Genomic DNA, 12,454 nt, shown 5'->3' on the forward strand with positions numbered 1-12,454 from the left:
AACCACAATAAAATCAAATCCCATAACTGCTGGGTGGGTGACTCACAAACTGGAGAACACTTCTTATACCACAGAAGTCCACCCACTGGAGGGAAGGTTCTGAGCCCCATGTCAGTCTTCCCAATCTGAGGGTCTGGCAATGGGAGGAGGAATTCCCAGAGAATAAGACTTTGAAGGCTAGTGGGATTTGTTTGCAGGAGTTTGACAGGACTGGGGGAAACAGAGACTCCAATTCTGGAGGGCACACACAAAGTAGTGTGCACATCAGGACTCAGGGGGAGAGAGCAGTGACCCATAGGAGACTGAACCAGACCTACGTGCTATTGTTGGAGGGTCTCCTGCAGAGTTGGGGGGTGGCTGTGTCTCACTGTGAGGTCAAGGACACTGACAGCAGAAGTTCTGGGAAGTACTCCTTGGCATGAGCCCTCCCAGAGTATGCCATTAGCCTCACCAAAGAGCCAGGTAGGCTCCAGTGCTGGGTCACCTCAGGGCAAACAACCAACAGGGAGGGAAGCCAGCCCCACCCATCAGCAGACAAGCAGATTAAAGTTTTACTGAGCTCTGCCCACCAAAGCAACAGCCAGCACTACCCACCACGAGCCCCTCCCATCAGGACACTTACAGAAGCCTCTTAGATAACCTCATCCACCAGAGGGCACACAGCAGAAGCAAGAAGGACTACAATCCTGCAGCCTGTGAAACGAAAACCACATTCACAGAAAGACAGACAAAATGAAAAGGCAGACAACTATGTACAAGATGAAGGAACAAGATAAAACCCCAGAAAAACAACTAAATGAAGTGGAGATAGGCAACCTTCCAGAAAAAAAATTCAGAATAATGATAGTGAAGATGACCAAGGACCTCGGAAAAAGAATGGAGGCAAAGATTGAGAAGATGCAAGAAATGTTTAACAAAGATCTAGAAGAATCAAAGAACAAACAAACAGAGATGAACAACACAATAACTGAAATGAAAACGACACTAGAAAGAATCAATAGCAGAATAACTGACGCAGAAGAACGGATAAGTGACCTGGAAGACAGAATGGTGGGATTCAATGCTGCGGAACACAATAAAGAAAAAAGAATGAAAAGAAATGAACCAGCCTAGGAACCCTCTGGGACAACATTAGACGCAACAACATTCACATTATACGGGTCCCAGAAGGAGAAGAGAGAGAGAAAGCACCTGAGAAAATATTTGAAGAGACTATAGTCGAAAACTTCCCTAACATGGGAAAGGAAATAGCCACTCCAAAGTTTACCATATGACCCAGCAATCCCACTACTGGGCATATACCCTGAGGAAACCATAATTCAAAAAGACACATGCACCCCAATGTTCATTGCAGCACTATTTACAATAGCCAGGACATGGAAGCAACCTAAATGCCCATCAACAGACGAATGGATAAAGAAGATGTGGTACATATATACAATGGAATATTACTCAGCCACAAAAAGGAATGAAACTGGGTCATTTGTAGAGACGTGGATGAATCTAGAGACTGTCATACAGCGCGAAGTAAGTCAGAAAGAGAAAAATATCGCATATTAACACATATATATGGAACCTAGAAAAATGGTACAGATGAACCGGTTTGCAGGGCAGAAATTGAAACACAGATGTAGAGAACAAACCTATGGACACCAAAGGGGGAAAGTGGCAGGGGGTGGGTGTGATGAATTCGGAGATTGGGACTGACACGTATACACTGATGTGTAAGAAGTGGATGACTAATAAGAACCTGCTGTATAAAAAAAAAAATTTTTTTTTAAAAGATTAAGTACCAATCCGAGTTTAGGCACTGAGGATAGAACAGAATCAGCCAAAGTCTTTTCCCTAAGGTTGCTTTCAGACTAATGGCCGGGGGGTGGGGGTGGGGAGACACACACTTAATAGTACAATACATTGCAGGTTCTGTAAGAGGCCTCCACGGGGTGCAGCTAGGCCTCAGCAGAGGAGGTGGTCCTTTTGCCTGGGGCGTGACTGGAAGTGTCACAGAGTGTATCTCTATAGGAGTTTGCCAGGCAGGCACAGATGGGGAAGGACAGGCTTTCCAGCAGGTGGAACAGCATAAGCCAAGGCTTGGAGGTGTTAAACAGCCACGCAGCTTCGGCCAACTTCAGGTTCTAAGGGTAGAGGGGCAAAGGGGCAGATGGTTGGGAGGTGTCATGAGACATGAGGATGGTAAGGTAGACGAGAGACATTTCACATAGACCGCTGGTGTCCTGTAAAAGAAATCAGTTTTTACCCCATGACAAAGCTGGTCCTGGCCCCTTAGCTCGTTGGCGGTGGTACTGACCCCACTTCTGCTTAAATAACAACTGGGTGCTATAATCAAGATGAGGCATTTGGACGCCATCATTCCAAGATGGCACTCCACATTTGCAGCATGGATCACCCCAGCTAGGCCAGTGCTCTTCTCATCCCTGAGCCCAGATATCCCCAGTGTCAACAGTACTCAGACTTCGCTTTCCTCTTGTGGAGGAGAGACTCTTCAAGGACTTTTAGTTTTACAAGCCCTACCTCATTGTTCCTCCCCAACCTCATGCCCCCACAGTCTAGATTCCACGTTTGGCCATCAGAAAACTTTCCATTCATTACTTGATCTTTGGCCTCATCATCTTTAAAAACAACAACAACAAATTTTAAGCACCTATTGGCAATAGAGAACCACTGAAGAATTTTAAGCATGTGTGTGACATGATCAGTTTTTCATTTTCAAAAGATCGTTTGATTGCAGTGTGCAGGGCTGGAGATGGAAGTACAGTCAGAAACTTGTGGTCACCCAGCTGAGAGATTGTAAAGCCTCAATTACACAGTAAGAGCGAGTGAAGAGAAGAGGACTGGACTTGCTCCCTATTGGATGCGAAAGTGGGAGACAAGAAAATGGCTCTAAGGTTTCTGGCTGGGACGTTGTCAGAGGGGGATGCCTCTTCCCCACTCCTCTGCTTCCGTGAAGGACTTTCCCCAAAACACTGCTGGCCTTTTGTCCAGTCCTTGTTCCCGTCCTGAGATGGCGTAAGTTACCTGGTTAATGGGCGGTAGCCATTTGTCCATGTTTCTTAGAGTGAAGTGCCTAGGGTGCAGTTAGTGTGAGGGGTCCACTCCTTTTCTCCTGCCTCTCCATCCTTGAGCGCTGAGAGCACTGGTCCTCTCTGCACACCTGGATGACCTGCACTTGAAGGCTGGAAACTGGCAAGCCCATTCTCCTAATCTCTAGTCTCCAAATTACTGCTTCTCTGTAATCAGGGTGATATTTTGGACTGCTGACTTTTGGAGCTAATTTCTCAGTTGGTTCAGATCTCAGTCAGGAAAAGAGAGATATCAGTACTTTTTAAGGGCACCCTCCCCACACTTAAAGCCCCAAAGCTGTGTTGGTCTAAGGTGCCTATGGGGCATCCAGGTGATGCTGTCCAGGGGAGACAGCTGGAGCGAGGGGCTTGGAACTCAGGAGAGGCCTGGCTAGAGACAGGGTTGGAAGACGTAGGCTGGATGAGATGACGGGGGGGAGTGGCAAGAGCAGTGGTCAGTGCTGACTTGCATCCATCCCCAGTGACTCTTGTTAAAATGGAGAGGATCGGGCTTCCCTGGTGGCGCAGTGGTTGAGAGTCCGCCTGTCGATGCAGGGGACACAGGTTCATGCCCTGGTCTGGGAAGATCCCACATGCCGCGGGGCGGCTTGGCCCGTGAGCCATGGCCACTGAACCTGCGCGTCCGGAGCCTGTGCTCCGCAACGGGAGAGGCCACAGCAGTGAGAGGCCCTCTCCAAAAAAAATGGAGAGGGTCAGGCCCCAGCTCTGGAGCCGGTATATCAGTAAGTCTGGGCTGGTGACAGGAGTCTGTGTTTTCTAGAATAAGCTCAGACATGATTCTGACGCTCACTGAGCAGGGTTGAGGAGCCCTGGTGGGAGTGGGAAGTTCGAAGACAGGCCACAGGACCCACTCAAGGGATGTGTGTGTCTGGGTGTAGCAGGGATTGTTGATCAAAAGCTATTCGATAATGACCTGTGACTGGTGACATCATTAACAGAAAGGGCTTCCTGGGCAATACAAACTAGGGCCTGGACAGTACACAACCGTGTTACAGAAGAGACAAGCACATTTCAACTCTGAGATGATGTTCTAAAGAAATATATTTAAATGATTCTTAATAACACAATGATTTTTTGTTTTATTTTGTTTTCTAGCAGGATGGCCAGAGCTCACAGTTCTAATTAGCCTACATTTCTAGTACTGTATAATTGATTACTTGCCTCCAGAATGAAAGGGGAAAGGGCATCTTGGCTTAAGCAGTGAAAAGGATTACGAGAAATTCACTTGAGTCCATCTTGGGACACCATCTGAAGAAAAGAAATGGAATCCTTTGATTGCTTGATTTAAGGAATTAAATATAGTTTAAATCCTTGATTTAGCTATAAAAATGGGGTTACATTTACACTCCTTTAAAGTATTTGTGTGACCCTGGGAAAATTACTCGAGGCCTCTGTGCCTCATTCAGTTTCCTCATCTGTAAAATGGGGGAAATAACAAAACTCATCTCATAAGATCTTTGGAAGGATTAAACGGGACAATACATGTGAAGCATCTAGCATAGTGCACTGGGCACATACCAAACATTCAATAAATATCAGCTGAAAAAGTTTTAGACCAATAACTAAACAGCACTACTACTTACAGATAGTACTAGTTTAACACTCGGTGCTTCTAACACAGGAGCAGAATAGCAAGATTTAAACTTAATGCATATTACTCAGGCCTGTAAGAACCAGGGAATTTTCCTGGGCTGGGAAATAGACCACTTTCATGACAGAGCACATTCCTTGGCTATTTGAAAGGTTAGCTTCAAAGATCACTTTGAAAACTCACCTCACCAGGAACTTATTTGGGTCTGTCTGGATGGCAACATAGCCCAGCTTGGGAAGTGTCTGCCTTGTTTTGTGAGGCGAAGGGATAAAACTAAGGAGGCCTTGGAAGCACTGTGATCCAACAGTGCTGATCAAACAATTATTCACCCATCAGTTCAATAAATGAGTATCTACTTCATGCTGAGCAAAGTGCTAGGTGTTGGGGATACAAGAGTAAATGAATTCCTTGTCTCCAAGGAGCCCGTGTTTTAGTGAAAGGACAGACATACAAATATGTGCTACCATTTAAATGACGGGTGCCAGGATTTGGGGTATACACAAAATGCCATGGGAGCAGAGGGGGAGGGGACCCCTTCGGACCACCCAGGCAATTGGACAGATGGTGATATTAATCATTTGAACTGGGGCTCCAAGAGGAGGAGGAGGAGACATTTAGGGGAGAAGGTAATGAGTTTGGCTTTTGTGATGTTGTCTGAAGCACTTGTGCAACGTCCGAACCAAGATGTCCAGAAGCAGTTGAACGAGTGAGTCTAAAGCTAAGGAGAGAGGTCAAGGTTAGAGACCCAGACTTGGAAGTTATTAGCTGATGGGCATGGATGATAAACTGTCTTGGAAGAATGTTAGAGCTGAGTGATACTGTGGAAGACTAACATTTCAAGGGCAGGCAGAGGAAGAGGGGCCAGAAAGGAAAAGGAAGAAAGAACAGAGAGGGAGAACAGGCGCCCAGAGATAATGAGCAGAAACAAAAACTCAGGAGAGGATGTTCAAGATAGTCTCAGTATTTTCAAAATATAACTTTAATGACAGAGTTAGTTAGCTACTATTCCATAAAGGATTGCCCTATTTTCAAAGAATTTGCAGTGTCTTACACGTGTGTTAAAAGATTGAGAAAATAAATTAGAACATTATAATGCACACTTAACACTAAAACTACCGAGCACAATATCACTTAGATAGCTCGGAAGGCACTGAGGGATTTTTTTCAGTGCCTCAGGGTATCATTATGAACTCTAATTATTATTGTTCTGTTCAACTGTGGGAGCACTGATAGACGGAGAGTTAACTGCCCTCCGGTTAAACCAACTTTGACTCCGAACGGGAAGGCTGACTAGGAGCAAAAGAGAGGGGGTATGGGGGCTTCCCTGGTGGTGCAGTGGTTGAGAGTCTGCCTGCCGATGCAGGGGATGCGGGTTCGTGCCCCGGTCCGGGAAGATCCCACATGCCGCGGAGCGGCTGGGCCTGTGAGCCATGGCCGCTGAGCCTGCGCGTCCGGAACCTGTGCTCCGCAACGGGAGAGGCCACAACGGTGAGAGGCCCGCGTACCGCAAAAAAAAAAAAAAAAAAAATAGAAAGAGGGGGGTATCAGGATCCCAGCTCAGGCTAGGATGCCAGCTGACCCAATCAGAGACCTAAAGCCATCAGAAAGAATTAAAACAAACCCCTGTGTGTCTATGCAAGACGGTCACCTAGAGGGAAGTTCAGAGAGCAAATCAACCTCCCATCCCAGTATCTTAATATACTAGAAATGATGGTGACATCAGTACGCATGTTTTTCAAGACCTACCTCTCAATAGCCATCCAAAGGTTTGGATGTGAGTTCATAATGGTCTGACCTACACTTAAAATAAGTTTAATAGAACCAAGAGAAGCTGATTTATAAACTTGTTTCCAAGCCTGAGCCTTCCCTAAGAGGGATCCTCTTGGCTTTAGGAGGAATCCTAACTGACGTTGTAGGCATGGGGGCTACATGCATTGTGTGTCTTCCCTGGGCTCTGGTTATAAGGTCACACCATGCTTGTGAGTTAGCAAGCTGTGAATTCTGTTACCGCCATAGTCAAAGACAACAGGTAAATTCGAGTCAAGGTGTTTGGGGATTGCTCTCCCCAGACTGCCAGATTCGGGCACTGCCATGGCCACTGATGATCTGGCAAAGAACGAGAGTTTTTTCATGACAATCAAGACCGTCAACATGGGAAAAATTCCCCGCTGTTCTTGCTGAGTGGGATTGCTGGATTTAGAAAGGCATTTGCTGAGTTGTACATCTGATGAGAAGGAAGTGGGAAAAGAGAGGTTGGAAAAGGGAAAGGAGCTGGCTGGACGTGGTCCAGGGCTGCTTGCTGCTACCTTGTGCTGTCTGCATGGGGGTGCGTAGCTGTGCTTCTGTGTTCATGAACATCATCTGGAGTTGGGGGCTAGTCATCATCGTCATCACTGTCATCATCCCCTTCGTCAGAATTGTCATCGTCATCGTCATCATTGTCGTCGTCATCCTCTTCATCCTCTTCATCTTCGCTGTCATCATCCTCAGTGTTTATCTTCCCAGAAAGCACGTCCTCAATCCAGTCTTCCAGCTCCTCAGCTGTGGGCAGGTCATCACCATCTGGAATCTCCATCCAGACACTGTCAGCCTGCAGCCAGAGACAGGATGAGTGAGTGAGTGAGTGCGCGAAGGGTCAGCAAGGCCAGGGGCTTCCAAGCAGCTGTGCTGAGTGGGCTCCAGGTCACTTACACTTATCAGGAATATGTGCACAGTGTTAAATGGAAATGCTTCATTGCAGAATGGTGTGTGTAGTATCCTGTTTGTGCAACATAAAAGGAAAGGTGTATTCTATTGCATATATATTTTTTTTCTATTGTATGTATATATAGCCAGTTAGCAATGTCCTTTTACCCTGTTGGTAGATGTTCAGTCACCTGGGAAATTCTACATTTCTTTATTTTGTAAACTACTTTTAAAATTAATAATAATAATAAATAATAATAATTTAAAATTCTGCTTAAGTTAAAACAGAACAGTAGGATACAAGGTGAAAAGCAAAAGTATTTCTGGCTGCCCTGACCCCATCCCTAGTCTCATTGGTGGTAGTTTCATGGCTGTCCTACCAGAAGTTTCATATAGATCCTGTATATCATATATATCCATATATTCATGAACACACACACACACACACACACACACACACACAATGGTGATTGCCTCCATGGGCTTCTGGGCCACAGCTTCCCCATCACCCATTGAACAATAACAACTCCCGGTGTGGGTTCCCTTGTGTAAAGAGACCTTGTTGGGCTTTGGAAGAAAATATAGGAGAGTTTACTTGTGTGGAAAGTTCTAAATAGTCAGTGAACCAGGTTAGGCTGGCTCCCAAAGCGAGGAAATGTGCCCATGGAAGAGAACCATGGAACAACAGGCTGGGACTGGCTCAGACTAGGATTGAGCCACACTGGCAAGTCTCCTGAGCTTTGGCAAGGCCAAGGGTCCTGCTTATTTCACATGGGGCCAGACTCCTATACGCGATCTTATAGTCTGGGCTGCATGGCAGAAACCAGGGCAGACTGAGGGCATCTGAGCAAACTTTCATGAGGTATACTCACATCTGTAACATTCACCACTCCAATCTGTGGCTTGAATAGGTCAATCTTGAAAGTCTTTTCCCAATAGGCAACAAGCTGTAGCAACAAAAAAATAAAATTAGACAGCGGGCAGAAGGCATTCCCTGTTAAAGCCACTTTTTGTGGCTGGACCCACCTGCCATCCCATCACAGTAATTAGGTCACCATTGGTTAAAGGTCTCCAAAACAGCTGTGGGCACTGAGGAAATTGAAGACTTGGCCCCAGCATTCAGCACTTTAAATAAACATGAAAAAAAAAGTCGTAACACGAACTGTGAAAGCATGTAATACAAAAGCTTCTATAGCCGTAAGGAAGAATATTACAGAGATAGTCCAAAGCCGATTCCCAAGTCACTTGTGGCTCTTTTACAGTTTATGTGTGGTGAAAGAGCCATTTCCCTCCACCTCTCTTTCAATGTCTCACTTAAAAATCCCTTACCTTGCACCACTCTGCTCGTGAGATGCCCAGGAAAGCAGTGGTGTGCTGTAAGTGGGCACACGAATAAGAAGAGGGCTTCTTCATTCAGCCAGACTTGGGTTCCATGAGGACTCATCTCTGACTAGGGCAGGACTAAAAAAGTAAGGGGCCATGGGGCTAAGAAAATGGAGATATTCAGTGGTAGAAAGTCTCCCAAACATGGGACTTCCCTGGGGTTCCAGTGGTGAAGAATCCGCCTTCCAATGCAGGGGTGCAGGTTCAATCCCTGGTCGGGGAACTAAGATCCCACATGCTGCAGGGCAACTGGGCCCTCATGCCACAACTACTGAGCTCTCATGCCTCAACGAGAGAGCCTGCGTGCCGCAAAACTGCAGAGCCCTCGCGCTCTGGAGCCCGTGCGCCACAACTAGAGAGAGGAAAAACCTGCACACCACAACTAGAGAGAAGCCCACTAGAGAAGAAGCCCGTGTGCCGCAACTGTAGAGAAGCCCACACACTGCAAGGAAAAGATCCCGCATACCTCAGTGTAGATCCTGCATGCCGCAACTAAGACCCAACACAGCCAAAAAAAAAAAAAAAAAAAACAGAAAGAAAGAAAAAAAAGTCTCCCAAACAAATATATGGTCTCATGGGGACTGGAAGAGTATATCTAACACTTACAGCTTTAACCTCTCCAGCTGTCATTCTTTTCACCTGTAAGATAGGGATTATAGGGCTTCCCTGATGGTGCAGTGGTTGAGAGTCTGCCTGCCAATGCAGGGGACACGGGTCCGTGTCCCAGTCCGGGAAGATCCCACATGCCGCGGGGCGGCTGGGCCCATGAGCCATGGCCGCTGCGCCTGCGCGTCCGGAGCCTGTGCTCCGCAACGGAAGAGGCCACAACAGTGAGAGGCCCGCGTACCGCAAAAAAAAAAAAAAAAAAAAAAAAAAAAGATAGGGATTATAATAGTCTGTACTTCACAGGGTTGTTGAGAGGATTGGATGAGATGATGCATGGAAAGAATTTATCATAGTTCTAGGCAGATAGTATATTAGCCACCCTCACTATCATTACCACTGGGCTCATGTATTGTACAAATTCTGTTTATTTTCTTTAAAACAAAGCATAATCAAGGCTTTCTGGCCATTGATCACTGACCCAGCAAGAGTTTGGGCTTTAAGGACCTGGGAGAACATGCTGAACAAGACAGGCAGGGTCTCTGCCCTCCCTGAGGGTTTTTTTTTTTCTTGGCTGCGAGGCTTGCGGGGTCTTAGTTCCCCCACCAGGGATTGAACCGTGCACCCAGCAGAGGAAGTGCAGAGTCCTAACTGCTGGACTGTCAGGGAATTTCCAGCAGAGGTTGTTCTTAACTCTATGCAAAATGTTCATCTCTGAACATTTATTACTTAGTAACTCAGGTTGCCTCACAGCGATGGTCCCCACCCAGAAAATGAAAGAGGTTATAGTAAGGGGTGGTGTGGTGGTGGGGTGAAGGGCAGCTATGGAGCTGCTGGCAGAAGAATTTCACCCAACACCCTTGAGTGGGCCCTGCAGAAGGACTTCTGGCCTCTAGGGGGCGAGAACAATAAGTCTAACCATGTCAGGTAGGCACCAGGCACTAAGTTCAATGTTGCCCCAGCGGCTAAGATCTCCCACAGTGGGTGGGGACAGCCACTGAGCTTCTGCAAGTGCCCCTCCTATTTCACATCCTCCTTCGTGCATCCAGGTCTCACACTAAACACAAACACGAGGCTGTGAAGGTGGCCAAGGACGGAGCCCCAGTCTGAGCCACTCACCAGAGGAAAGTCATCTGGGTCGATCCATACGATGCTTAGGTCAGGGTTGTCCGTGTTGTCCCGAGCAACCTGCTTCAGGATCTCCAGGAACTCATAGCCATCTGAAGCAGGATTCAAGAAGGTTGAGTAAGCCCTGTGCATACATGGCTTCTAATGTGGAGAGCAGAGCGCCGTTATTCCACAAGTGTTTCTTAGGCCATTTGGTGCATACCCTCAATTATAGGATTATTCTGTAAAATGAGTCAGGTGAGAACTCCAGCCACAAAGCAGCTTATTCAAAGGAAACAATAAACATTTTGAATAAAGAAATTGAAAGTTTCACAGGGAACTGTCTGGTTGTAACTGAAAGCTAAGTTGCATATGAAAATTGACCAGCCTTGTGTCAGAAAGTGCAACCCCAGAACAGAGAAACTCCTGTCTGGTCCTCAGTGCTCTGTGCCATCTCTTAAAACTGATAATTTATTGATACTGTCCCTGAGAGTTCCCCATAGCATTTGCTCTATGGAGCAAGAACGTTTAGCCTGGATCCTTAGTTTTCTACAACCTGGAGTTCCCGCAACCTTCAGACTAAGTGGGCTTCTGACTGACAGTTGGTTTCAAAGCTTTGAGATAGTAAATAGGGTTCCCTCCCCTCGTCACCATTTCCCTGCATGCTCTGCCATCCCTTTATTCAATTCGAAGCATTCATTGCCCCCCAGGGGAGGGATGATTCATAAGAAAAGCAGAGACAAGCCTCAAAGGACAAACTCATAGCTTCAAGAGCACAGAAAGCCTAAATCTTGAAGAAATGAGAAAGATGAACTTTATATCATAGACAAAAATTTTGGAAGAATGTCTAGTAAGAGAAAGGATAGCCTAAACCCTCAGCGTCTCTGCCCCACTCCCAGGTAGAAACAAAGAGTTTAGATTCTGGCAAGTCCCTGAGGATAAGCTCCGTGCCTGTGTGTATGCGTTTGTGTGTACATGTGCACGTACGCGAAAGCAAGCCCATGTAGAGAAACTCCACAGTTTCAGGGAGTCCCAGAGTATAGAGGATTCGTGCTTTGTTCTAAAACTCGTGAAAATGGAAAGACCTCAGATTCTCTCGGCGAATCCTCTGGTGCAGGAAGACTAGGGCAGAGAAGAGTGTGAGGAGGCCCCACCGAGTTCTCTGTGGTTTTGAGGAACATGGACAAGGCTAGTGGAGGGGGCAGATCTGAAGAAGTCCAGCGGTTGGGATGAAGGGGACCAGTGGTGACCCTGGCATAAAGCTAGAGTCCAGACAGAATGACGGACTTCTCTGCAGATGCCAGCATGGATAGGTGATGATAACTCTGACCAGATGCACACTTCACACATCATACCTGAGAGCCAGCAAGACGCCGGATCCCGAGGGACGGTGGGTGGGGGAGGGGAGACCATTCATTGTCAGACCCAGTTTCCACCATCCAGTGGTAAAATCTAGGTTCGGTTCTAGAAAATAAAGTTGTATCTCTTGCATAGATGAATTTGTGGCCTGAAATTTACCTTCTATATAAGCAACTAACTCACCCACTACTTAGAAATTCAGTACGGCAACTGCTCTTTCTTTGTAAAAGCTTCCTTCTTTTGATGGGGGCCCCAGCCATTCTAAGCCCCTCTCTGTGGCCTCTGTTGAACACACCTCTCCTCTCTCCAGCACCCTAGCCTTTGTTTGGCTACCTGGGGCCTCTTGGGAAAGGTTTTTCTCTGCACTTCCTCATGTTTAACATATTCTAGGCAAAATGCACACTTAGGAGCTCTGCTTTGAGTGGGTGTAGTCTCTTTAACTGTAGCTAAATCACACTAAAGGTTCCGACTCGGCCCCCTCAGGCCTTGTTACCTGGAAGGCAGAGCTACCCTGCTAGTAGAGAAGAGGGTCGTCATGGCCTGCAGCCCTCTCCAGCAGAGATCCGGGTGGCCTAGGTGATTTTTCCATCTGTGCTCTGAACTCTATGACAAATTAGATTGTATG

The 12,454-nt window shown here is 46.7% G+C and overlaps 1 protein-coding gene across 1 annotated transcript in view; it reads right to left on the reverse strand.

The window, feature by feature from the left end:
* Window positions 1-7,066: 7,066 nt before the first annotated feature.
* CASQ2 (calsequestrin 2) overlaps window positions 7,067-12,454 on the reverse strand; it is a 59,395-nt gene continuing 54,007 nt past the window's right edge. Inside the window, exons 9-11 of the mRNA XM_065875940.1 lie at window positions 10,483-10,583; window positions 8,250-8,324; window positions 7,067-7,282 (exon numbers count right to left, since the gene is read on the reverse strand). Coding sequence (XP_065732012.1) covers window positions 7,067-7,282; window positions 8,250-8,324; window positions 10,483-10,583 — 392 coding nt within the window. The remainder of the gene's footprint in view (window positions 7,283-8,249; window positions 8,325-10,482; window positions 10,584-12,454) is intronic.

Source organism: Phocoena phocoena, chromosome 1 (assembly GCF_963924675.1).
Source record: "Phocoena phocoena chromosome 1, mPhoPho1.1, whole genome shotgun sequence".
In the NCBI taxonomy this organism is placed as follows: domain Eukaryota; kingdom Metazoa; phylum Chordata; class Mammalia; order Artiodactyla; family Phocoenidae; genus Phocoena; species Phocoena phocoena.